This window comes from Pan troglodytes, chromosome 2, assembly GCF_028858775.2.
Source record: "Pan troglodytes isolate AG18354 chromosome 2, NHGRI_mPanTro3-v2.0_pri, whole genome shotgun sequence".
In the NCBI taxonomy this organism is placed as follows: domain Eukaryota; kingdom Metazoa; phylum Chordata; class Mammalia; order Primates; family Hominidae; genus Pan; species Pan troglodytes.
In genome coordinates this window covers 56,729,356-56,753,341 of record NC_086015.1, presented here as the reverse complement: position 1 = coordinate 56,753,341, position 23,986 = coordinate 56,729,356, and the positions used below count along the sequence as shown (strand labels likewise).

At 43.8% G+C, this 23,986-nt stretch overlaps 3 protein-coding genes and 4 non-coding genes across 14 annotated transcripts; 1 reads left to right on the top strand and 6 right to left on the bottom strand.

Annotated features, from left to right (window-relative positions):
- Positions 1–1,704: 1,704 nt before the first annotated feature.
- On the bottom strand, positions 1,705–4,032 carry SPCS1 (signal peptidase complex subunit 1). The gene is made up of 4 exons (XM_003954515.5): positions 3,589–4,032; positions 3,168–3,227; positions 2,992–3,078; positions 1,705–2,186 (listed from the first exon to the last, which is right to left on the bottom strand). Exons 1-4 carry the CDS (start codon positions 4,030–4,032, stop codon positions 2,061–2,063), a joined length of 717 nt encoding a protein of 238 aa, XP_003954564.4. The 3' UTR covers positions 1,705–2,060.
- On the top strand, positions 3,814–15,481 carry GLT8D1 (glycosyltransferase 8 domain containing 1). Of its 6 annotated transcripts, none has more exons than XM_054681977.2 (12): positions 4,285–4,424; positions 4,919–5,147; positions 5,950–6,079; positions 9,389–9,440; positions 9,525–9,623; positions 11,964–12,177; positions 13,323–13,440; positions 13,663–13,747; positions 13,941–14,053; positions 14,396–14,562; positions 14,677–14,789; positions 14,940–15,481. In XM_054681977.2, the coding sequence occupies exons 4-12, from the start codon at positions 9,425–9,427 to the stop codon at positions 15,128–15,130; spliced, it is 1,116 nt and encodes a 371-aa protein (XP_054537952.1). In that variant the 5' UTR covers positions 4,285–4,424; positions 4,919–5,147; positions 5,950–6,079; positions 9,389–9,424; the 3' UTR covers positions 15,131–15,481. The 6 variants fall into 6 exon arrangements, with proteins under 6 accessions (XP_009443873.1, XP_001172342.1, XP_001172294.1 ...); XM_054681978.1 differs by having other exon boundaries at positions 4,286–4,424; positions 4,923–5,147; XM_009445598.4 differs by lacking the exon at positions 4,919–5,147 and having other exon boundaries at positions 3,814–4,424.
- GNL3 (G protein nucleolar 3) lies at positions 15,474–23,970 on the bottom strand. Of its 3 annotated transcripts, none has more exons than XM_009445451.5 (15): positions 23,794–23,970; positions 23,169–23,227; positions 22,618–22,755; positions 22,386–22,499; positions 21,810–21,893; positions 20,796–20,928; positions 19,296–19,408; positions 18,929–19,055; positions 18,371–18,458; positions 16,930–17,104; positions 16,646–16,788; positions 16,431–16,567; positions 16,168–16,343; positions 15,872–15,938; positions 15,474–15,777 (listed from the first exon to the last, which is right to left on the bottom strand). In XM_009445451.5, the coding sequence occupies exons 2-15, from the start codon at positions 23,202–23,204 to the stop codon at positions 15,695–15,697; spliced, it is 1,614 nt and encodes a 537-aa protein (XP_009443726.1). In that variant the 5' UTR covers positions 23,205–23,227; positions 23,794–23,970; the 3' UTR covers positions 15,474–15,694.
- LOC112208836 (small nucleolar RNA SNORD69) lies at positions 17,164–17,240 on the bottom strand. Its single transcript, XR_002943390.1, has one exon. It is a non-coding gene; the product is annotated as a small nucleolar RNA SNORD69 (small nucleolar RNA).
- Positions 18,547–18,622, bottom strand: LOC112208834 (small nucleolar RNA SNORD19). Its single transcript, XR_002943388.1, has one exon. It is a non-coding gene; the product is annotated as a small nucleolar RNA SNORD19 (small nucleolar RNA).
- On the bottom strand, positions 19,173–19,256 carry LOC112208844 (small nucleolar RNA SNORD19B). Its single transcript, XR_002943396.1, has one exon. It is a non-coding gene; the product is annotated as a small nucleolar RNA SNORD19B (small nucleolar RNA).
- On the bottom strand, positions 20,687–20,754 carry LOC112208833 (small nucleolar RNA SNORD19). The gene has a single exon (XR_002943387.1). It is a non-coding gene; the product is annotated as a small nucleolar RNA SNORD19 (small nucleolar RNA).
- Positions 23,971–23,986: the final 16 nt, after the last annotated feature.

Genomic DNA, 23,986 nt, shown 5'->3' with positions numbered 1-23,986 from the left:
TGGCAAACTTGGTATCCTTGAGCTATTCACCTTTCCGTGCATGTTTTGGAAATCCACATCGTTCTGGAGAGTCATCAGTTTTACTTAATTTTTCTAATGTATTGGTATAAAGTAGGTATTTTATTATTAGAATTAAAGGAATCTCACCCATATCTTTTTTTTTTTTTTTTTTTTTTGAGACAGGGTCTTGCTCTGTCACCCAGCCTGGAGTGCAGTGAGGTGATCATAGCTCACTGCAGCCTTGACCTCCTGGGCTTAAGTGATCCTCCCACCTCAGCCCCTCAAGTAGCTAGGACCACAGGCACGCACCACCACACCTGGCTAATTTTTAAAATTTTTTGTGGAGAGGAAGTCTGTGTTGCCCAGGCTGGTCTCAAACTGCATTCAAGCAGTCCTCCTGCATCGGCCTCTGAAAGTGCTGGGATTATAGGCATGAACCACCACACCTGACTTCCCCCATACTTTCTTATTACCATACTGTATATTTTTATTTTGTTTAAACATTTTTTCTTCCCACTTTTATCGTTTTTACTTGAGTGCTTAACTCATCTTCCTAAATTAATTTAAAAACTCATCTTTAAGACTGTGAATTTTCTTCTGAATATACCTTTGGCCACAGTTCAGAGACTTTGATGTGATACTCTTTTGGCATTGGTTCTAAAATGTCAATCATTCTTTTTTTTTTTTTTTTTGAGATGGAGTCTTCTTGTTGCCCAGGCTGGAGTACAGTGGTGCGATCTTGGCTCACTGCAGCCTATGCTTCCTGGGTTCAAGTTCCCCTCCCTCAGCCTCCCGAGTAGCTGGGATTACAGGCACACACCACCATGCCTGGCTGATTTTCGTATTTTTAGTAGAGATGGAGTTTCACCATGTTGGCCAGGCTGGTCTTGAACTCCTGACCTCAGGTGATCTGCCTGCCTTGGCCTCCCTAAATGCTGGGATTACAGGCTTGAGGCACCATGCCTGGCCTAAAGTGTCAGTAATTCTGATTTTGGTTTTCTCTTTTAGAAGTTTTGATTTCCACAGACTTACAAAGCTAAGGAAGTTTTATGTCCTTGCTCTGGCTACACTGCAGTGTTACTGAATATCACCTGCACAACCTTTACTGCTTGCAGTTTTTTTTTCCTGTTGCTTTTGTACATGATCCGTTATTCAAATGGCCTTATAGGCATTCAATAAAGGTGAAATGTTAAATACAAAATCACTTGTCTATTAAATTTTATTCAAGGTTCTATATAAGATCTGATAAATGGAACTTTGTGATGGAAATGTTTTATATGGTAGCCACTAGTCACATATAGCTATTGAACCTTTGAATCATGGCTAGTTTTAGAGTTTTGTATTTTAATTTTAATTAAATAGACGTGTCTAGTGGCACCATATTGTACAATGCAGTTCTCATTCAGTAAATCTTAAGTACTTAACAATGCATCGTGTACTCTTCTATGTACTGGGTAGACAGCAGTGAGCAAAACAAAGTCCCCGTTCTCATGGAACTAATGTTCTAATGACAACTATTAATTACATACCATGAAATGTCCCAAACTCCTGGGCTCAAGTCATCCTCCTGCCTTAGCCTCCCCAAGTGCTGGGGTTATAGGTGAGAGCCACTGCACCTGGCCAGAACCACGAACTTCTAACTTAGGCTTTTATTAATTATCTTCCTTGCAGAATAATGAACAGAAGACCCTTTAGACAAAGAACTTGCACTATGAGGTTTAATTGGAAACATTAAAATGGTTAACTCATAATGAATTATAAAACTTTGATAGTTACATTGTACTATCATTTATGAGGCATTTATTTTTCATTATTTACACCTGAAAGAAACTGCATACTTGTGTGTTCTGTTCCCCATCTCAGAGCAAGATTATGAAGAGAAGGTCTAAACTACTTATATAAATCAAAACCCAACTGGGCTAGAAATGAAGTATAAAGAGAACTAAATCTATACACAGCTGTGCCATAAGAGCATTAGGTGGTTTTAGCTCTTATCTGGGGTATGAAAGCAATTTAGCTCATCTCACAGAAACAAAAGCAGGTGCTGAATCATGAAAACCTCAATTATTTTTAGCATGCCTCTTAATTTTTCTTTCCCCTGGTTTCTTGTCGTCTGTGCTTGATTCTTGAACAGGTAACCACTTGAGAGGATGCCGGCGATAGATGGGCCATGGAGGAAGTGTCAGCTGGGCCAGAAAAGAGGAAATGCATAAATTATAGCTATTAAAAGTTTAAAAAATCATTACGTATAATGCCAGGTTCCCAAATGACTCCTATGCTGAGGGAACAAAAAAACAAACAAAAAAAAATCCATATTCCTATAAAGGCTCTGTGCCACCATCCATGCAAAACACTGTAAGATGATGGGAACAGGCTCACTGCCTATACAAATGGCTTTAAGACCTAAAAGAAAGGTGGGGGCTAGGCGTGGTGGCTCTCGCCTGTAATCCAAGCACTTTGGGAGGCCAAGGTGGGCGGATTGCTTGAGACCAGCCTGGCCAACACAGTGAAACCCTGTCTTTACTAAAAACACAAAAATTAGCTGGGTGTGGGGGTGGGCGCCTGTAGTCACAGCTACTCGGGAGGCTGAGGCAGGAGACTCTATTAAACCCGGGAGGCAGAAGGTGCAGTGAGCCGAAATCGCCCCAGTGCACTGCAGCCTGGGCAACAAGAGTGAAACTCCGTCTCAAAAAATTTAAATAAATAAATAAAAGGTGAGGGGACAATGTGAGCACCATGAAAACTCCTGCTGGCTTTGACCTTAAGATTATTACCTAGAGTAGCTGCCAAAGGAAATAAGCTGTGTCCTTTTATATAGTTCGCACCATCTGACACTATTTTGGCATTCTACTTTTCCAATGATAGCAAAGGGAAACGCTGTTTGGAAGGATGAGGGAAACGTTGGCTTTGGGTCTCACTACTGAGTAGGTCTAACCAAACCAACCCGACTCACAAAACCCAAGTTGCCACTAACACCCACAAATTTCTTACCAAACATGAAAAAGCAAATCCGGCCATAACTATATAGACAGTCCACCCGAACTGTTCAGCCACGTACCCGTAGATAAATCCAACTATCTAGAGACAAATGAAGTATATTAAACACACTCAAACTGAGGGTTGGGAGGGAGGCGGGGGCGGAGATTAAATGTAAAACCAATACTTACTGCAGAAAAAAGAATAATTCCCTGAAACATCTGTTCAGCTAGCTTCTGGCCCTTGTAATCCTGGGGTGAAGCAGAGGAAAAAAAGAATTGGTTCCACCGCCGAGAAGATACAATTCCTGCCCTGACCTCACAACTCTGGCACAGGGTAACCCCAACATCAGGGTCTCCCGCTCTCCTAAGGGCCTGGGCAAGATATTAAATTCTGGGCTTCCCGTGAGGAACTGAAACACCCTCACGGAGAATGGACAGGAGATTCTCGCGGAGTAGAAGAGAAGGGGACCCAGGAGGCAATTCGGGAAAGAGGGTGGAGGGTAACCATCCGGGCCCGGAACAGCGCAGCACCGGGTCGGTGCTCCAACATGGGCTTCGAAGCTGCCAGGCACAAGAACGGCGTGCAGAGGTCCCCGGGTTGCGCCCTCACCATCTGCGTGGGCAACGAGCTCAGATGCTCCAGCATGGCTGGCTGAGGAGGCGGGCAGCTGAGCGCGGGTGGCAGGCTGCGAGGCGAGGGCGACCGAGACTTAAGGACCGTGAGGGCTAAGGTCTGACACTGCGCGTCAGCAGCCGGGCCTTCTAAGCCCGGGAGAGCGATGGCGGCGGCCCCGGAAGCGGAAGTCTCCGACGGGCCGGTACAGCCCGTGTCCCCGCCCCGCGCCATCGCTAGGCGACGTGCGCTTTTGCCGTGGCGTGCTGTCCGCGAGGGCAGCTGAGGTGGTGGCGGCGGCCGCCTTGTCGAGGCATCGCGCGCCCGTGCAGTGTTCTCCGTCAGTGCTGTTGGGTGCCTGGAGCCGCGTCCCCCGTCCCGAAAACTGTCCTTGACAGTACTTGCGCGGCCCAACGGCCGCCGGCGCCCCCGCGTCTCCATGGCGACGGCCTTTTTCCCTGCGAGGACCCCGGCGGCAGGGCTGCCCCGCGGCGCCTGCTTGGCGCGACGCTCTAGCGGTTACCGCTGCGGGCTGGCTGGGCGTTGTGGGGCTGCGCGGCTGCCACGGAGCTAGAGGGCAAGTGGGCTCGGCCCAGCGTGCAGGGAACGCGGGCGGCCAGACAACGGGCTGGGCTCCGGGGCCTGCGGCGCGGGCGCTGAGCTGGCAGGGCGGGTCGGGGCGCGGGCTGCATCCGCATCTCCTCCATCGCCTGCAGTAAGGGCGGCCGCGGCGAGCCTTTGAGGGGAACGACTTGTCGGACCCCTAACCAGGGGTATCTCTGAGCCTGGCGGGATCCCCGGAGCGTCACATCACTTTCCGATCACTTCAAAGTGTAAGGGGGGCCCTACTGACCCTTGGAATTTAGGGGGGCTACCCTAGGCGGCATCCACAACAGAGAGAATTCCCTTGGAGAGGGGACCCTGGTGCTCGGCTGTCCCTCTCATCCGCGTAGAAAGTCCCTCATGTGGGGACTCCCGAACTCAGCCCTCTCACATTCTGGCCGGCTTTACTGACCCTCACAGACCCAGGCTGGGCCCTCCCAATAGAGGCCAGCCAAAGGTTCACTCAACCTCTCTTTCAAGGCTGGTGTATCTCTAAATCTTAGACCCTTCTCCGTTACCGTCAGCCAGGTGGGATGCCCACGTTTTGGAGAGAAACCGTTCTGAGGAACCCGGGCCTCTGGGTCCCAGCTGGCTCTCCGGCCCCCAGGTTATGTATTCTGGGTTGGCCACAAACAGTGGAATTCTAGGCACTCCCGGGACAGGGTGGGACTGCTGTCCTCATTCATGCAACCAGCAAATATTCACGGCACCTTGTTTGTGCCAGACAGCAGACCGAGGACACGGTTGTTATCAAGACCAGGCTGTTGCCTTGGAAGAGCCCAGAGCGTGTCAAGGGAGACAGCCACATCACGCCAGAAATACATGACAGCTGGATTAGCCCTGGGAGAGGGAGGCCCAGATGTGGGAGCTCAGGGGAGGTGCAGCTCAACGTGGAGTTTGGAGGAGGCTACCTTGACCTCTGAATGCCAAGTAGGAGCCAGCCAGATGAAAGGGTAGGAGAAAGTGTTTGTATATCCTCAGTGCCCTTTCATCCTTGCACGTGGCAGAGACCAAACAGTAAAATGCAGACACGTTTGACACTTTTCTGACCTCAGAAGGACTCAGGACGTGTAGAAGGCAGAAAGAGGGATGGGCAGGAGTTTATTCCTGTTTCCTTCTCATGCTCTGTATTTCTTGGTGTGTTTGAAGAGACTTTCTGTTGTGTGTATAAATAGATATATCTCTGTGTGGTCTTTTTTTTTTTTTTTTTTTTTTTTGAGGCGAAGACTCGCTCTGTTGCCCAGGCTGGAGTGCAGTGGTGCGATCGCGGCTCACTGCAACCTCCGCCTCCTGGGTTCAAGGGATTGTTCTGCCTCGGCCTTCCGAGTAGCTGGGATTACAGGCATGCGCCACCACGCCCGGCTAATTTTTGTGTTTTTAGTGGAGACGGGGTTTCACTGTGTTGGCCAGACTAGTCTCAAACGCCTGACCTCAAGTGATCCACCCACCTCGGCCTTCCAAAGTGCTGGGATTACAGGCATGAGCCACCGCGCCCGGCCAGTGTGGTCTTTTTTTTTTTTTTTTTTGTATCCACGGTTTTGTATCCTTGGATTCAACCAACCACGGATTGAAATTACAGATACAGAGGGCTGACTGTAATATGCCATTTTACATAAGGGACTTGAGCATCCGTGAATTTTTGTATACATGGGGAGTCCTGGAGCCAATCCCCGACTGATACTGAGGACCAACTGTGTTGCTAATCAAATTGTACACAATTATATACTCTTACGAAAATGTAGTTAACTATTACAGATCCAGCGTCTGTGTGCAATTTCGTTTTGAGAATTCCTTCTAACCAGATCAGGAAAGCTCTCTTACCAGGAATAGCCCCAGGAAAGACAATATGGATTAGACGTACTCCATGATAACTGGCGTTTTGCATGTAGGTAACTGTGGAAGTTTTAGGAGCAACTGGTTTCTGCCTTGCCAGTCTACTTAAGTATGTCAGATACTTGATAGAATTGTGTTTTTCTTGTTTCCAGCCAAGTGTGCCTCTTGATCCCGTAACTGTTAACTGGAAGTCAAGAAACTAAAAACATTATCTCTTGTACCATTAATTAAGTGGGATTTATTTGAGTGCAAGATTGTTTTCTCAGTGGTGGTGGAACTTGCCTCATCGCAGGCAGATGTTGGGGCTTTGTCCGAACAGCTCCCCTCTGCCAGCTTCTGTAGATAAGGTCAGCCCATAATGTGATAGAGGCATATGACTTAGGATATATACTGATGTATATACTTCTCTCTTTTTTTTTTTTTTGAGACAGAGTCTTACTCTGTTGCCCAGGCTGGAGTGCAGTGGCACGGTCTCAGCTCACTGCAACCTCCGCCTCCCGGGTTCAAGGGATTCTCTTGCCTCAGCCTCTCGAATAGCTGGGATTACAGGCACCTGCCACCATGCCTGGCTAATTTTTTGTATTTTTAGTAGAGATGGGGTTTCACCATCTTGGACAGGCTGGTCTCGAACTCCTGACCTCTTGATCCACCTGCCTTGGCCTCCCAAAGTGCTGGGATTACAGACGTGAGCCACGGCGCCCTGATGTATATGAGAAGAAGTTCACTGACACATTGTACTTCATATATACTGCTTTGGAAAGGTGTGTGTGGGCTGGGCCTGGTGGCTCAGGCCTGTAATCCCAGCACTTTGGAAGGCCGAGGCAGGTGGATCACCTGAGGTCAGGAGTTCGAGACCAGCCTGGCCAACATGGTGAAACCCTCTCTCTATTAAAATTAGCTGGGCGTGGTGGCACACACCTGTAGTCCCTGCTACTCGGGAGGTTGAGGCACAAGAATTGCTTGAATCTGAGAGGCAGAGGTTGCAGTGAGCCAAGACGGCACCACTGCACTGCAGCCTGGCTGACAGAGCCAGACTCTGTCTCGAAAAAAAAAAAAAAAAGGAAAGAAAGAAAGATGTGTATTTTCCCCCTAATTTGTAATCTGGCCTGTGATCCCATTTTTAAAAAGAAATTTTTTTTAGATATGGGGTTGGGGGATGGTCATACTATGTTGCTCAGGCTGGTCTGGAACTCCTGGGCTCAGGCAGCCTCCCACCCCAGCCACCTGAATAGTTGGGATTATGGGTATCAGCCACAGTGCCTGGCTGATCCCCAGTTTTTATTGCTTTTTAAAATTTTTTTGAGACAGGGTGTCGCTTTGTCACCCAGGCTGGAGTGCAGTGGCATGAATATGGCTTACTGCAGCCTTGACCTCCCTGGCTCAGGTGATCCTCCTGCCTTAGCCTCCCAAATGCTTGGGACTACAGATGCACGTCACCATGCCTGGCTAATTTTTGTATGTTTTGTAGAGATGAGCTTTCACAATGTTACCCAGGCTGGTCTTGAACTCTTCAGCTCAGGTGATCTGCCCGTGTTAGCCTTGTTGTTTTCATTTTGGGATTATAGGCATGAGCCACAGTGCCCAGCCCCCAATTTTTTAAACAGTTTTTCAATATATTTCTCTTCTTTACAAAGGCCTTGAGAAATTAAGTGCCTGGTAGGCACACAATTTTCCCAGGATGAAGTTAATTCAAACTTACTTTGTCTGTAGTCCCTGCTACTTGGGAGGCTGAGGCAGGAGGCTTGCTTGAGCCTAGGAGTTAGAGGCCAGCCTGGGCAACATGGTGAGACCCTGTCTAAAAAAACAAATGAACTAACTTGCATTGCAATACGCTATGTTTGAAAGTGCTTTGTAAAATTAATAGCCTTATGTAAGTGTTGGGTACTACTATGGGTGAAGATGAAGTAAGAAAGGGTTAAAAGGTAGGTTCACGATATCTTGGTTGGTAAAATGTCTTTAAGGAAACATTTTATCCAGAGCTTGTTGAAGGAATTTATTTTTTAAATAAATTTAGTTCCACCTACTATCTTGTTTCCACTGAATTGTTTTGAAAAAGTGAAGGTCAGATGAGCTGAGGAGGACCAACCAGGACATTGTGACAATTAGACACCACCTTCTTAAGAGATGAATAGCTAGCTAACAGAGATGATTTTTGAGAATAGCACCTTAAATGTTTTTTTGGCCGGGCGTGGTGGCTCACGCCTGTAATCTCAGCACTTTGGGAGGCTGAGGTGGGCAGATCACGAAGTCAGGAGTTCGAGACCAGTCTGGCCAACATGGTGAAACCCATCTCTACTAAAAATACAAAAATTAGCTGGGCGTGGTGGCGCACACCTGTAATCCCAACTATTGGGAAGGCTGAGGCGGGAGAATCGCTTGAATGCGGGAGGCAGAGGTTGCAGTGAGCTGAGATCATGCCGCTGCACTCCAGCCTGGACGACAGAACGAGACTCCGTTTCAAAAAATAATAAACTAAAATAAGCCTTTTTTTTTTTTGCTAGTTACAGTGGCTAGAAATGTACTCCACACTTTTGATATCGATTGGATTTTGTGAATTTTTGTAGCTTTTTCTCTGCTGTGGGTTTGTCAAGTGAATTTGGATAATATTCTTTTCTCTGAGGACACTCATGTTAAAGGTGAATGGGATACAACTCTGAACAGGCATGTTTTTACTGATGAGGCTAAGACCTCAGGTTACTTGGTCATAGACAACGTGAATCCATGTCTACTTTAGGAATTTTAAGTAGAAACTTAATTATGTTATGTTATGTAATTTTTTATTTTAAAGACAGAGTCTCACTCTGTCGCCCAGGCTGGAGTGCAATGGCATGATCTCGGCTCACTGCAACCTCTGTTGCCCAGGTTCAAGCGATTCTCCTGCCTCAGCCTCCTGAGCAGCTGGGATTACAGGCCCCTGCCACTGCACCTGGCTAATTTTTTTTGCAGTTTTTAGTAGAGACGAGGTTTCACCATCTTGGCCAGGCTGGTCTTGAACTCCTGACCTCATGATCCACCCCACTCGGCCTCCCAAAGTGCTGGGATTATAGGCATGAGCCACCCTGCCTGGCTGAAACTTAATTCTTAAATGTTTCTTTTGCTTTTCATCTTGTGATGTATAATGTACAAGGCTAAGGCTGTTTCTCCAACTTATTTTTAAGTTTTTTATTAATGAGTACCACAAAAATTTCAGATCCCAAATTGGGTTCTTGGGAACTGTGAATTCAAAATGAGTTTCTGGCAGAATACTGTATATGCCTCTTGTTTCTTCCTGAATTAAAAAAAAAAAAAAAAAAGCGTTAGGGCATTTTGATGTCCCTTCTCATGTGCTTACTGACTTTGGGGGCTTGTTTTTGTTTTGTAGGGTTAAAAACTAATATTTATATGACAGAAGAAAAAGATGTCATTCCGTAAAGGTATGCTCTTTCTACAAGTTAAGTTGTTTTTATACCTGATCAAAGATAAAGAGGTATAACATAGGTTTTCCCTATCTATTTCAGTAAACATCATCATCTTGGTCCTCGCTGTTGCTCTCTTCTTACTGGTTTTGCACCATAACTTCCTCAGCTTGAGCAGTTTGTTAAGGAATGAGGTTACAGGTATGGGAGCACTTACTAATAATGCCTTAGAATCTGTTGCGGACCTGGTATTCTCTGTGTCACACATCCTAAGTTGTTGTTCTTCCGGTAGTACTAGCAGTTGTTTGTTAAGGGTTTGATCTGACAGAATATTCCTTTTCACCAAATCAGAGGCCTTAGGAGAGCCTCTGAGGGCTGCCATCTGTTCACATGTCAGCAGGACAGGGCTTCAGAAAGTGAGGGCATACCAGTGTCCTTGGTGTTTGATGCCTGCTCTAGTCACTAGAGTGTCAGTCTAGTTACTTTCCTTCAGCTGTGCAGCTACATCAGTGGGACTGTAGCAATAAAAGTTTGTCAAGTGATTTTTAAAAATCACTGTGTTGTATAATATATTGCACAGTATATTGAATTAGTCGTTCATACTGTTCTCCCTTGGTATTGAGAAATGTTTGAGGCTTGAGTGTTTGTCAAAAATCATTTTTGGATTGCCACCCACCATAGCTGACCAGAGTGAGAGACTGTAATAGCTTTCCCCTGACTTTCACGGAGTGCTCTGATAGCATGTTTTATCACGTGTATATATGTATGATACATATAAAGTAATGCATGTTCCTGGTAGGAAAGTTTATAAAAAAGAGAACAGCGTCCGGGAGCAGTGGCTCATGCCTGTAATCCCAAAACTTTGGTAGGCCGAGGCGGGCGTCTCACAAGGTCAAGAGATCGAGACCATCTCAGCACTTTGGGAGGCTGAGGTGGGCAGATCACAAGGTCAGGAGTACAAGACCAGCCTGGCCAACATGGTGAAACCCCGTCTCTACTAAAAATACAAAAATTAGCTGGGCGTGGTGGTGTGCGCCTGTAGTCCCAGCTACTCGGGAGGCTGAGGCAGGAGAATCGCTTGAACCCAGGAGGCGGAGGTTGCAGTGAGCCAAGATCACGCCACCGCACTCCAGCCTGGTGACAGAGTGAGTCTTTGTCTCAAGAAAAAAAAAAAAGAGACAACAGTATTTAAGCTCCATGAAGGCAATTTGTGTACTGTTTTATCTTCTGTGCCTATGGATGATGGCTGATACTAGCTGTTCAATAAATATTAGTTGGTTGAATGATTTCATTTACAATTTTGGCTTAGTACCTTCCAGTTTTTTCCTACACATCTTTTTTTGTGTACAGTTGAGATTGTACTATACATAAACTGTACATGACATGTTTTTCTGTATATCATAAGTATGTCACTGTGATGGTAGAAACTCTTCATACATAATCTTAATGTCTATTAATTTGTTTCCACAGGATAACATCTTTTGGTACAACAGCTTTCAGACTTTTTGATGGCAGCCCTACAATAGGAAATACATTACATGTAGCACATGTACATACATGTGTATTTGCTTATTGGCTGTCTATCCTCAGAAAGTTAGGGATGTTTTATTCATGGCTGTAACCCCAGTGCCTAGATATTGCCTGGCACATAGTAAATACCAGGGTTCAATGAGGAATAAAAAAAAAAAAAAAAAAGAAAGGCAAGAATGCATACAGGACAGTAATTGCAGTTTCCTTGTGTGATACACTATATTTTCTTTGGTATTCTAATTCAGTTTTCTTTTTTTTTTTTTGAGATGGAGTTTTCCTATTGCTGCCCAGGCTGGAGTGCAGTGGTACAGTCTCGGCTCACTGCAACCTCCACCTCCCGAGTTCAAGCGATTCTCCTGCCTCAGTCTCCCAAGTAGCTGGGATTACAGGTGTTCACCACTACACCTGGCTCATTTTGTATTTTTAGTAGAGATGAGGTTTCACCATGTTGGTCAGGCTGGTCTCAAACTCCTGACCTCAAGTGATCCACCCGCCTCAGCCTCCCAAACTGCTGGGATTACAGGCGTGACCCACCATGCCCGGCCTCTACTTCAGTTTTCTATTGCAATCCAGAAACTTTTTCTGTATAAATTGATTGTGACTCACTCAGTTGGTTTCATGCCTACTTGTGATTCGTGACTTGAAAAACATTGATTTAGTTTGCTGCTAAGTTTTCACAATTTAAATAAAATTCTTTCTTTTGATTATATTTCAGATTTTGTCCTTAGGAAACTCTTGATACAAATTGCCATAATACATTCTAACAGGTTCTGTTATTTTCCTACCAGTAGTGTATCAAAGTGCTGTCAGTGTATTTTAAAAAATGCTTCCTCCACTTTTCCAAAAGCTTATTTACATACAGGGAAAGTTTCAGGGCTCTATGCTTCAGTTTAATGGGGGAGAAATGAGGTAGATCAGTACCATAATCCTTACCTTCCCTTTTTCCATGTCTTGGACTCTATATCAAAAGCCCATGAGATTGTAATCACAGTGCCTTCCTTGTGTTTTCAGATTCAGGAATTGTGGGGCCTCAACCTATAGACTTTGTCCCAAATGCTCTCCGACATGCAGTAGATGGGAGACAAGAGGAGATTCCTGTGGTCATCGCTGCATCTGAAGACAGGCTTGGGGGGGCCATTGCAGCTATAAACAGCATTCAGCACAACACTCGCTCCAATGTGATTTTCTACATTGTTACTCTCAACAATACAGCAGACCATCTCCGGTGAGCTCTGCTTATGTGATTCTGCTTCTAGAGGATGATTTAGAGCAGGCCAGCTGCCAATCCAGGATCTGTTTTTCTGTGGTTTGTATGTTGTTTTATACAATTGAAATTATACCACTGATAAACTGTACAAATGACATATTTTTTTTAGGACTGTATTATGAGCATATCCCCATAATGGGAGAAGTGATACAAGGAGCTCATGCCAGGAAGTAAGTCAGCTGTCACTCTGAACTGTTAACCCCACTTGATGGTGTTTTGATAATACTTTCTCAGTGAAGGGAGCAGTAAATGTTGATTTACAAGTCACAAGTTCCTTATTTCATGGACATGCTCGGAGCAGTTCTGGTCTAGAGTGGGAAGGGACTTAGCAACAATGGCAAGGTAGTGTTGTGATGCTGATCACAGATCCTGATCGAAATCCTGGCCCAGAGTGATCTGGGGAAACTTGGATAGTCCAATCCGTTTTGAAAATGAACAAGACTTATAAAACTTACTCCAAATTTGTTGGTCTAACAAATTAACCAGTTGTCAAATTTCTAAAACATTTTGGTCCTTGTGGCCCTCTCCATGGTTCATATTTAGTTTTTAAAGCTGTAAATTCTGAACCCATTTAAAATACAGAAACAGAAGCTGTATAAAAATAGACTACAGAAATAACACTAAGTAGCCACAAAACACTGATTTGAAACTGACCTAGAAAAAATGTGCAGTACTCCTTTAGCAAACAGTTTTTTCTTACAGGTAGTGCCTCAGACTTGAGTGGTGGAATTAGGGTCACCACAGTGAATTAAGAAGTCAGTCTGTAGATAAGAGATTACTCTGTTGGTACTGTCACTTTGACTCCTTTTCTTCACCAGTGTATTTAGAGGGTTAAGAGTTGGATAGTCCAGGTGGTGATGAAATGTTCTTAATTCTATAGTTTTTCTAGAGTAGTTTTAGCGTTAGAAGATAATTACCATACAATCTTAATTCAGGGAGGGACTTTGGTGGGAATTACCCTCACTTCAGACGAGGAAACCAAAGCTCAGAGATAAAAGGAGCTTGAAAACACCTATTTGGTCCATAGGGTTTCTTTTGCATTATTCCCTCATTGGTTTGGAGACATTATTTGAAACTAAAATGTAGTGTTTTATCTTCATCAGGTCCTGGCTCAACAGTGATTCCCTGAAAAGCATCAGATACAAAATTGTCAATTTTGACCCTAAACTTTTGGAAGGAAAAGTAAAGGAGGATCCTGACCAGGGGGAATCCATGAAACCTGTGAGTTCCATGCATCCTTTTTTGCACTTGGAGTATTAGGAAATAATGGAATACCTGGGTATCCGTGGGTATAGTGCAAGTAGTTTCCTGGGGACCAAGCCTGGGTGGTTCTAAGAGTCCTTTCTTCTCCTGAATGGGTACTGAAAGCATCCTAGGAGTTTCTGTGTAAATAAAAGCACAGCTAGTGCGGTATCCTATGCCAATTATTCTTTCCTTTTCCAGTTAACCTTTGCAAGGTTCTACTTGCCAATTCTGGTTCCCAGCGCAAAGAAGGCCATATACATGGATGATGATGTAATTGTGCAAGGTATCAAAAATGTCACCATGAGTGCTGTTCTCCACCCAGATTGGGTACAATTGCTAAATAAAACAATGGGCTACAGTGGGCTGTAGTGGTTTATTTATGGTCTTCTATAAAAGGTCACCATAGGGAGAAGTGGGAGTAACAGGGAACTCTCAAGGCAACTGAAATGTAAATCTTAACATCTTGTCTATTTCAGGTGATATTCTTGCCCTTTACAATACAGCACTGAAGCCAGGACATGCAGCTGCATTTTCAGAAGATTGTGATTCAGCCTCTACTAAAGTTGTCATCCGTGGAGCAGGAAACCAGGTAAATTGCTTACCAAACACCCCTCTTCCTACAATATTGTTTAATGGGAAGAGGTTGCAAATTCAGGGAACTCTTTTGCTGCAATTTACACTCCCCAATAATTTCATCCCAAAACTCAAGCCTGCTTTTCTGTAGACTTCTTCATGGACTTGACAGCCTAATTGTTCTTGAACATCTGGTTTATTATGTCAACATCTAGGTTCCTATTCTAACTTGGAATTTCAAATATCTATTTTCTAATCTGAAGAAGTCATAGTTTAACAGCTCTTCTCTCTACTGGCTATAAAATTGTATCTATTCTGTTTGAAGCAGTAAGTACATATATCCTATTTGTGTTTTTAGTACAATTACATTGGCTATCTTGACTATAAAAAGGAAAGAATTCGTAAGCTTTCCATGAAAGCCAGCACTTGCTCATTTAATCCTGGAGTTTTTGTTGCAAACCTGACGGAATGGAAACGACAGAATATAACTAACCAACTGGAAAAATGGATGAAACTCAATGTAGAGTAAGTATGTAACTGGCCTAGCTGTGAAAAACTGTTGTATTTCAATTCCTAGAGTCTTGACTAACAGGAGTTAGTACTTTTCACTAACAAACATTTGTTTTCTGTCCCACCAAGAGAGGGACTGTATAGCAGAACCCTGGCTGGTAGCATCACAACACCTCCTCTGCTTATCGTATTTTATCAACAGCACTCTACCATCGATCCTATGTGGAATGTCCGCCACCTTGGTAAGTAGAATTAACCAGTGGCATAAGCTAGTAAAGAATTGGTATCTAAAGAACTATCCTTAGGGATGGGGTATATTCTTTGTTTCCCTTAAGTTTTCTGCACAATTTCACATGGCGCAATGATGTGGCTATTTTTGTCTCAAATATAAGGTTCCAGTGCTGGAAAACGATATTCACCTCAGTTTGTAAAGGCTGCCAAGTTACTCCATTGGAATGGACATTTTAAGCCATGGGGAAGGACTGCTTCATATACTGATGTTTGGGAAAAATGGTATATTCCAGACCCAACAGGCAAATTCAACCTAATCCGAAGATATACCGAGATCTCAAACATAAAGTGAAACAGAATTTGAACTGTAAGCATTTCTCAGGAAGTCCTGGAAGATAGCATGTGTGGGAAGTAACAGTTGCTAGGCTTCAATGCCTATCAGTAGCAAGCCATGGAAAAAGATGTGTCAGCTAGGTAAAGATGACAAACTGCCCTGTCTGGCAGTCAGCTTCCCAGACAGACTATAGACTATAAATATGTCTCCATCTGCCTTACCAAGTGTTTTCTTACTACAATGCTGAATGACTGGAAAGAAGAACTGATATGGCTAGTTCAGCTAGCTGGTACAGATAATTCAAAACTGCTGTTGGTTTTAATTTTGTAACCTGTGGCCTGATCTGTAAATAAAACTTACATTTTTCAATAGGTATCTTCTTTTTTTATTCCAGATAACTACTTCCACTCACAATGAGATGAATTGTCTTTTTACAGAATTTGGGGATTCCAAGTTGCCTGGTTTTAATATAATACATATTCACAAAATTTACACAGCTCATGCATACCATAACTTATACAGAGAACAGTTTAGCAGTCTGCTTAAAATGTTAAAAAAAAATCATAAAAAGCCATTGTTCTGTTACACATAATCTGTACTGAAGTCATAAGCATCATCCTCTTCAATGATTTTATCCAAGATAAAAGACCTTGTAGACTGTTCACCTATATTGCAGGAAAATAAAGAGATTTTATTTTCAAAAAGTAAAAGTGATTCTATACCATGCTGCTTCGTTAGAACCCCTTTTGCCTGCCTCACCTGCTGTAGTCTCCTCAGACAGTGCCTCCCCCGTCTCTTCTGCAGCAAACATGCCTGAGCTGTTTTCCTGTGTGACAAAGAAAAATAGTGCTGGATTAGCAGCCCTTGTCTGCTCATTTAATCCAAGTAGTTATGTACCTGAAAAATTAACTCTTTGGAGGTACATATAACGGGATGTGCAAAATTAAGGCTAATGGATCACAAGCCTCAAATATTTCCTATCTTCAGTTCCTTCCATTATGTATTATAATGCTAGAAAACTCACTTCAGTTTTAACTCATGGAGGACACACTTACATCAACTTCTTCATCAACAATTTCCTGGTCACTGTCTTTGTCATCCTCCCTCTCCTCCTGCTTCCTTTCTTTCCGTTTTGGCAATTCTTCATGTATGTCCTTTTCTTCTATTATTCCATTTGTCAGACCGGAAGACTGGAAAAGGATGCTATTGGCCAAATGAGGGCCCTTGATGGCTGGGAAAGAAAGCAAGCCCATGTAAACAGGTAAGAGCTCCACTGGCCTGTCAGCTGATGAAGACAGCAGCGACACACAATTCTCACCTCTTATGCTCTGTGCATTGTTCTTTTCCAGTTCTTCCAGATTGAAGCCGCTTTTCATGTCTACCACAACACTCTCATTAAAATATGGAGGAGGAGTCCAAGATGTAGGGGGATGGCAATAGTAAGCTAATGAGGCACTGATATTAAAAATAAGATGTGTCAAAAGAAGGTTTATTCTAGTGGTCACCAAAATGCCAACAGAAAAGAAAGCTTACCCTGTCCACTCAGACCACAGCAGTTTGGCAGCACCTTCAACATTTGGGATTCCACCTTTTTGGTGCATACCTCTTCTCTGAGCAAGCATAGTAAAAAATTCCAGAGAATTCCTGTAGCCTGGGACAGTATATTTCAGTACTACCTTAAAAAAAAAAACCAAACAAAGGAGCTGTCCTTCATCTGACATGCCAGTACTTTAAAACACTTCCAAAATTTTTCTACTCAAAATGCTTATGATGAAAGAAGATGGCTCCAAGGAGCTAATGAGAAGGGGTCCTTTTACCTGTCGAGCATCAGCCTGGGAAAGGATGGCACTGGCAGCCTCCATCGGTTTTACTACTTCAATACTTGCTGGACTTCGCAGAGCAAGCGCAGAGGAGGAATTAAGTGGAGATACGATGAAGCTCGGACTATCTATGATTGTGATCTGTTTGTCCAAGGGGACGACTTGCATGCTCCTGAAAGAAGAGCGATGGAATTGATGGGGGCATTGGTCTATTTGGAGGGTAAGAGACAGAACATGAAGCTCAGGGTTGGATTGAACAGACTCAGCACAGTCAGTCAGATCCAGTTTATCATCATTTGCTTCACATTTATCTAAAACTGTAACAGCATACCCGACTGTTCTAAAGAGAAACACTACATGTTATAGCTTATATATTTACATCAACCAAAACACATGCTATTTCCTTTGCTATAAATATGCCACCTTCTGGCTGGGCGCGGTGGCTCACGCCTGTAATCCCAGCACTTTGGGAGGCCGATATGGGTGGATCACCTGAGGTCAGGAGTTTGAGACCAGCCTGGCCAACATGATGAAAGCCCTGTCTCTACTAAAAATACAAAAATTAGCGGGGTGCCTTTGATCCCAGCTACTCAGGAGGCTGAGGTTGCAGTGAGCCAAGATAGCACCACTGTACTCCAGCCTGGGAGACAGACTCCATCTCCAAAAAAAAAAAAAAAAAAAAAAAATCTAAAAGTTGGCCAGGCACAGTGGCTCATGCCACCCAACACAAGTGTAATCCCAACACTTTGTGAGGCCTAGGCGGGTGGATGACTTAAGGCTAGGAGTTTGAGACTAGCCTGGCCAACAGTGAAACCCCATCTCTACTAAAAATACAAAAACTAGCCAGGTGTGGTGGCAGACTTCTATCTGGCAAATTTCTATTAATTTCTCAAGGCCAGGTTCAAACATCACTTCCTCTGAGGGAGCTTTCCTCTCTCTCAATCTATCTGCTGAACTTGTCTTTCAAACTAAATTGTGGGCAGCTGTCCCACTCCAATCAGTTCTAGCACTGGCTTAAATCTCTTCTTTCACCAAAAGCTTTAAAAAATAAAAATAGGCCGGGCGCGGTGGCTTGGCCTGTAACCCCAGCACTTTGGGAGGCCGAGGTGGGCAGATCAGCTGAAGTCAGGAGTTTGAGACCAGCCTAACCAACATGGAGAAACCCGTCTCTACTAAAAATACAAAATTAGCCGGGCGTGGGGGCACATGCCTGTAATCCCAGCTACTCGGGAAGCTGAGGCAGGAGAATCACTTGAACCTGAGAGGTGGAGGTTGCAGTGAGCCGAGATTGTGCCATTGCACTCCAGCCTGGGAACAAGAGTGAAACTGTCTCCCAAAAAAAAAAAAAAAAAAAAAAAAAAAAAAACACCTTCCTTGAGATAACCAAAATAAAATAGTGTGTCACTATAATATTACAATTATGGACACCTCCATTTACCTTGTAAGCCCCATGGATACACCAACATTACACATCTGTTCTTGTTTTAAGCTATTGATAATGCTGCTTTTCCCCACATTTGGGAAACCTACAAATAAATGGGAAATCCAGATATAAAAAGCATTATATGTTGGCACTTATGAAATTTTCACTGCCTAATTTTCCATTTCCCTGATGTTTAGGGCAAGATCAGAGTTGGATCTCAGTGTCTTCACTTCAATACTAAGACCAATTTTAGTTTCTTCATTTCTTGCACAAGTAATGCAAAGGCAGGAAAATACTATAAATTCAAACAAACCAAGAACTTTTAGAAACCAGCTTCCTACAGTAATCAGTCCCAACAAAAAACCTGAATCTGGCAGCAGTTGTGTAAGTTTTTGTCTTTAAATTGTGTGTGGTTATGTGCTTTCAGTAAGGTATAAGCAAGAAGCTAGTATTTGAGTGAGCCTTTTACTTGACAACAACTCCATACACTGCTGCTTGGGCACTTGGAGAGCTGGCTAAACTTCTTAACTATTTCAACACTTAAAAAGTAAAAAGTAATGAACTGAAACTCACCAATTACTCCAACCCGAATGGCTTTGCTGCAAGTCTCCTGAAAACCTCCAAGAAGTTTCCAAAGGCCCTCTTTCCCAAAGCAGACTTCACTTCTGAATGGAGCAGCATTCTTCTTTGCCTTCACACGCTAAAATTCCAAATAGTTGAATTATTCTGGCAACTTACCTGATAAATTTCAACAAACCCCAAGCAATCAGGCTCCAGAGCCCAGCTCTTAAGATAACTACATTGCCTTTCAGATGATCTCTGGCTGAAATCAGAGTTGGATCTTGTAATTTTTCATTTACTTAAATCAAGATTTTGTACACTCATCATATTTCAACCAAAATCTGAAAGAATCACATTTCTTACCACTAATAAAGGATACCTTGGTTATCTTCCCTTTATCCTTTGGTTTTGTTGAGGCTCTGAACACCACTGTTGGCAATTCTTTCTTCAAATAATTTAGCCAGCTCTCCAAATTCTCCTTTGGTACCAGATCTGATAGGAATTAGAAATGACATTTGCGGCCAGGCACGGTGGCTCACGCCTGTAATCCCAGCACTTTGGGAGGCCGAGACAGGCGGATCACGAGTTCAGGAGATCAAGACCATCCTGGCTAACACGATAAAACCCCGTCTCTACTAAAAATACAAAAAAATTAGCTGGGCGTGGTGGCGGGCACCTGTAGTCCCAGCTACTCGGGAGGCTGAGGCAGGAGAATGGCGTGAACCCGGGAGGTGGAGCTTGCAGTGAGCTGAGATGGCGCCACTGCACTCCAGCCTGGGTGATAGAGCAAGCCTCCATCTCAAAAAGAAAAAAAGAAAAAGACATTTGCTCCAATTTGGCTATTTTGTTGAGATGCATTTGCAAAATCTGGCAACTATAGATTTTACTCTGGTTTACATTTTCCCAGTCCTTTCAAAAGGATTTAACTAGAAAATCAGGGCAGGGTAAGCTCCCCTACCATACTGCCCGTATCTTAACAGAGCTCAGCATCTGCACTTCTCTATTTCAATTCCCCTTGTATTGCTCACTTGAAAACTTCAGGACAGACTCAACGTCTGGATTACAACCCTACTAACCCTATAGCTATGTTTCCAGAATTTACCTTTAGCTAGCAGCCAATTGTTTCTTCATTTTTTTTTGAGACGGAGTGTTGTTGCCCAGGCTGGAGTGCAGTGGCACAGTATCGGCTCACTGCAACCTCCGCCTCCCGGGTTCAAGCAATTCTCCTGCCTCAGCCTTCCGAGTAGCTGGGACTACAAGTGCCCATTATCATGCCCGGCTAATATTTGTATTTTAGTAGAGATGGGGTTTCGCCGTGTCGGCCAGGCTTTTCTCGAACTCCTGGCCTCAAGTGATGTGCCCACTTCAGCCTCCCAAGCAGCCAATTGTTTCTTAACCCCAACAACAATTTTAGATCTCATTCCCATTTTCTGCTTTGTAATTCTCTGTTCTGGGTTTTCTTGTTCCTGCTGCTCAAACTCAGATGCATAATTATGCATTTCATTTAAATATTTTGTCACATACGTTCCAATTTATTTCACTCTTGAACTAATACCCGACATTGTGTAGGTGTGGGGAATTTGTCACACTGTCATCACTTCCTAGATGAAATATACTGCACAATAAGCTGGGTATAGCAGCTTACACTCTTTATTTAAAAGATGGTAAATACTGAATGGCAAAAGAATAGTAGAAACCAGTTGAGTCAGTTGTAAAAGTCACCTGGTTCCCCACTGCCTAGCACTGTCTCTGGCAAAGTGCACGTACTCTGGCTTTGCTGAGATCAGAGTTGGATCTAATCAGTCTTCAGTGACTATCAGACTGTTTCCTCGTACCTCACCCATGTACACAGAAGACAAAGGGTACCCTCTTTACTCACCTGATTTATTTAATATGAGTACCAGCTTTTTCTGTCCACTCTGGACAATGGCTTCTTCTACCTGAGGACATCTGCAACCAAGAGGATCTCTGGCATCCAACACCTCTAGGACAACATCGGAGGCTTCAATCACCTATCAAGGAAAAAATGACCAGAACTACATTATCAAGGAGAAAATGATCAGAACTACATCCCTTGCTCTGGTAATACCTTCCACAAGAGAGTACTGGCATTATCCATTTAGCAACAGGGTGAGCTCAGAGTTGGATCTCATGTCTTCACTTTGGTATGAAGAATGTTGACCCTCATCATTTCTCACACAGGAAAGTAAAACACAGGCTTGCTCAGCAGTCTCTGATCAAGATGGATTTCAAAAATGCAAATATCCCTGTCTGAATCCTCCCATAGTGAATTATATAGTTTGATAGGTCCTTCTGGCCTTGCCAAAAGTTGCTGAGGGGCAGTCAGGTTCTATCCATGGGGGAGTGAGCTTGGGAAAATGGATGTTGGGGATGGGAGTGCTGGAGAGCAACTACACCAAGTTGTCCTCCTTCACTTAGGTTTCAACAGAGTACTTTAGAGACCCTTAGCCTGACACTGCTTACTCCAATGTACCTTTCTCAATCTCAACACTATGTCAACGTTTTTTTTTAATGTTGTAAATCATGCTTACAGGCAGAACCAGTTTTGTGCAAATATTTAGAACCAAAGAAACTATTTCCGTCAGGTAAACATAGCAGGAAAGGCATTAAACAGCATAAGCTAGAGTCGAGTCACGAAATGATTTGTTGGTGAAAAGGTGGGAGGAGGGAGATGATCAGGAAAGATAACTAATGTCGTACTAGGCTTAATACCTGGGTGATGAAATAATCTGTACAACAAACCCCCATGACGCAAGTTTACCCATATAACAAACCTGCACATGCACCCTTGATCTTAAAAGGTTAAAAAAAAAATGACTTGAGTCTTTTAAACCTCATTACCACTGTCAGACACTGACCTAGGCTAAGATACCTTTTTAAGTTCTTGGCAGTACAGCTTCTTTGAATTCTGTTTGCCCGACTTGGCTTTGTTCTCAGTTTTGCAAAGCCCAAACTCCTAGAGGATAAAGGGGGAAATAACACAAAATTAGAAGTAGAGCAACTGTAACCTCTAACTCCATTTTCCACAGCTGAGTAGCAGCACTTGCAGTTGTTAAATAGGTAAGATGGAATCTGAACTCAGTTGTCTTCCTCCCAAGAAGCTCAGCAGCCTGTGGATGTGCTTTTATTTCTGCATCAGAACTCATCTCTCAGCCAGGCACAACAGCCCACACCTGTAATACCAGAAACTTCGGGAGGCTGAGTTGGGTGGATCACTTGAGACCAGCCTTGGCAATATAGTGAAAGCCCGTGTCTGCTAAAAAAATTAGCCAGGCGTGATGGTGTGCTTCTGCAGTCCCAGCTACTTGGAGACTGAGGTGGTAAGACTGCTTGAGCCTGGGTGGTCCAGGTTGCAGTGAGCTGTGATTGTGCCACTGCACTCAGGCCCAAGCAAAAAAACCAAAATCAAAACCCCTGATCTCTCATTCATAAAGAGACCTAATCATACCTTTTCCATAGGTTCCACATTTGATGGCTTAATATCAGGATTAGTTTCAAGTTTTCTTTTCTTTTCTAGTTCCTTCTGCCTGTCAAGTTTCTGCTGCTGTTTTAGTTCTTCAAGCTGTCAGAGCCATAAGGGAAATAGGTGAACCAGTGACTAGTGTTGTTACCTTACTCTGAAAAATATCACACATAACACACTACACCACTCAATGAAAATTCTGGCTAACGTAACTTACCCTCTCTTTCCTTAGCTCAGCTTCCCTAAGAAGAGCCTCCTTAAAGGGAGCACTGTTTGGAACTCCTGGGTCTTTCCTAGGCTTCTTGTGACCCCGCTTTTTAGCCTCCTTCCTTAATTTTCGATGATGTTCTCGAACCTATTAAAATAAAGAGATTTTGTCTGCTTACAAAAATATCTTTATACTTAAGCAGAATTCAAGTGAGAAACCAATCTGGCTGCAATTTAGTTATGCCTATAAAATGTCCTAGGAAAATGGAGCTTTAATTGGAATCTTACAAAGTAATGCATATGTAAGTATAAAACAGCAGTAAATTGTAACTAGAAGGCTCTCTATGCAGAGGTTAACATGCTGAACAAATTTAGAGACTTATCACCAAATCACTGCACTTTCTCACAGCTGCACTCCTGATGCCTAAGAGCTTGTGCCCATGGTCAGTCAATGCCATTTCCCAAAACCAAATCACATTAACCCAGACTTTCCCGCAAAGGAACAGGGCAAAATCAGTTTAGCAATGTGTTTGGTATAGCTCTCTCAAGCACTACACTTACCTTTTTTTGGATTTTATACCGCTTATGGCAGGTCATGCGTTTACTTGCTTTCTTTAACTCTACAAAGAAACACATCACAAATCTGTTAACCCAAATGATTAGTTCTGGGTTAACGCACTATAGAGTTATATCCTTTTCTTGTGTTATTGGCTACCAAACCTAACGTTAAGTCTAATGCGAAATGCCTAATGCAAACATACGTGCTACTTTCAAATCCCAGAGAATTAAATTCAGTAGATCCAGAATGGAGTCAAAATTCCCTGCACCTACCCTCACAATATTAGAATGGGATCATACACAACGGCGTATGAGACCCAAAACGACAGGCACTTCGTGTCAAACAGCACGAATCATAAGGCAGGAGAGGAACACTGAGTCTGGGAGGCGATTCTCAGCTCTCACCTGGGCCAGTCTGCACGTGGCCACGGAAAGAAAATATTGGGCCTCAAACCTGGCTCAGACGCTGCTTCCTTACGAAAATCTAGCCTAGTCTTCCCCACCCTCTGCCCAGCTTCGTTCCGCAGAATGAGCCCGCGCGGTTAACATGATCGCCGTAGGGACTTCCAACTCTCGGTTCTACCAGGAAATAGGGCCAAGGCCTACGCGTAGGCTCCCACCCCCATACCAGCAGAGACAAAGCCGTAGCCGTAGAAGAGCGTCGTGGTGGCTGCAGCAACTTCCAGACGTGGGTCCCTCCACGCCCGCCTCCCGACCCCACTTACTAGGCCTTTTCATGTTGGCTGTAGAAGGAAGCACAAGCACCGCAACCTGCCTCCGCTGGCGCCACGTGTGAACTGAAGCCACTGACGAGCGTCACG

Excerpts from the sequence above, each read along its gene's own strand:
- SPCS1 (XM_003954515.5), bottom strand. The coding sequence starts at position 4,032 with ATGGAGACGCGGGGGCGCCGGCGGCCGTTGGGCCGCGCAAGTACTGTC. Across the intron at positions 3,228-3,588 it reads GCTCGTTGCCCACGCAGATG|GATTACAAGGGCCAGAAGCT; the intron begins GTGAGGGCGCAA and ends GCTTCACCCCAG. Across the intron at positions 2,187-2,991 it reads GATTTGCTTTTTCATGTTTG|CTGACACTTCCTCCATGGCC; the intron begins GTAAGAAATTTG and ends TTTCTGGCCCAG.
- GLT8D1 (XM_009445598.4), top strand. Across the intron at positions 12,178-13,322 it reads AATACAGCAGACCATCTCCG|GTCCTGGCTCAACAGTGATT; the intron begins GTGAGCTCTGCT and ends TATCTTCATCAG. Across the intron at positions 14,790-14,939 it reads GTGGAATGTCCGCCACCTTG|GTTCCAGTGCTGGAAAACGA; the intron begins GTAAGTAGAATT and ends CTCAAATATAAG.
- GNL3 (XM_009445451.5), bottom strand. The coding sequence starts at position 23,204 with ATGACCTGCCATAAGCGGTATAAAATCCAAAAAAAG. Across the intron at positions 16,568-16,645 it reads CTGTGGTCTGAGTGGACAGG|TGCCTCATTAGCTTACTATT; the intron begins GTAAGCTTTCTT and ends TTTTAATATCAG. Across the intron at positions 16,344-16,430 it reads CAATGCACAGAGCATAAGAG|CCATCAAGGGCCCTCATTTG; the intron begins GTGAGAATTGTG and ends TTTCTTTCCCAG.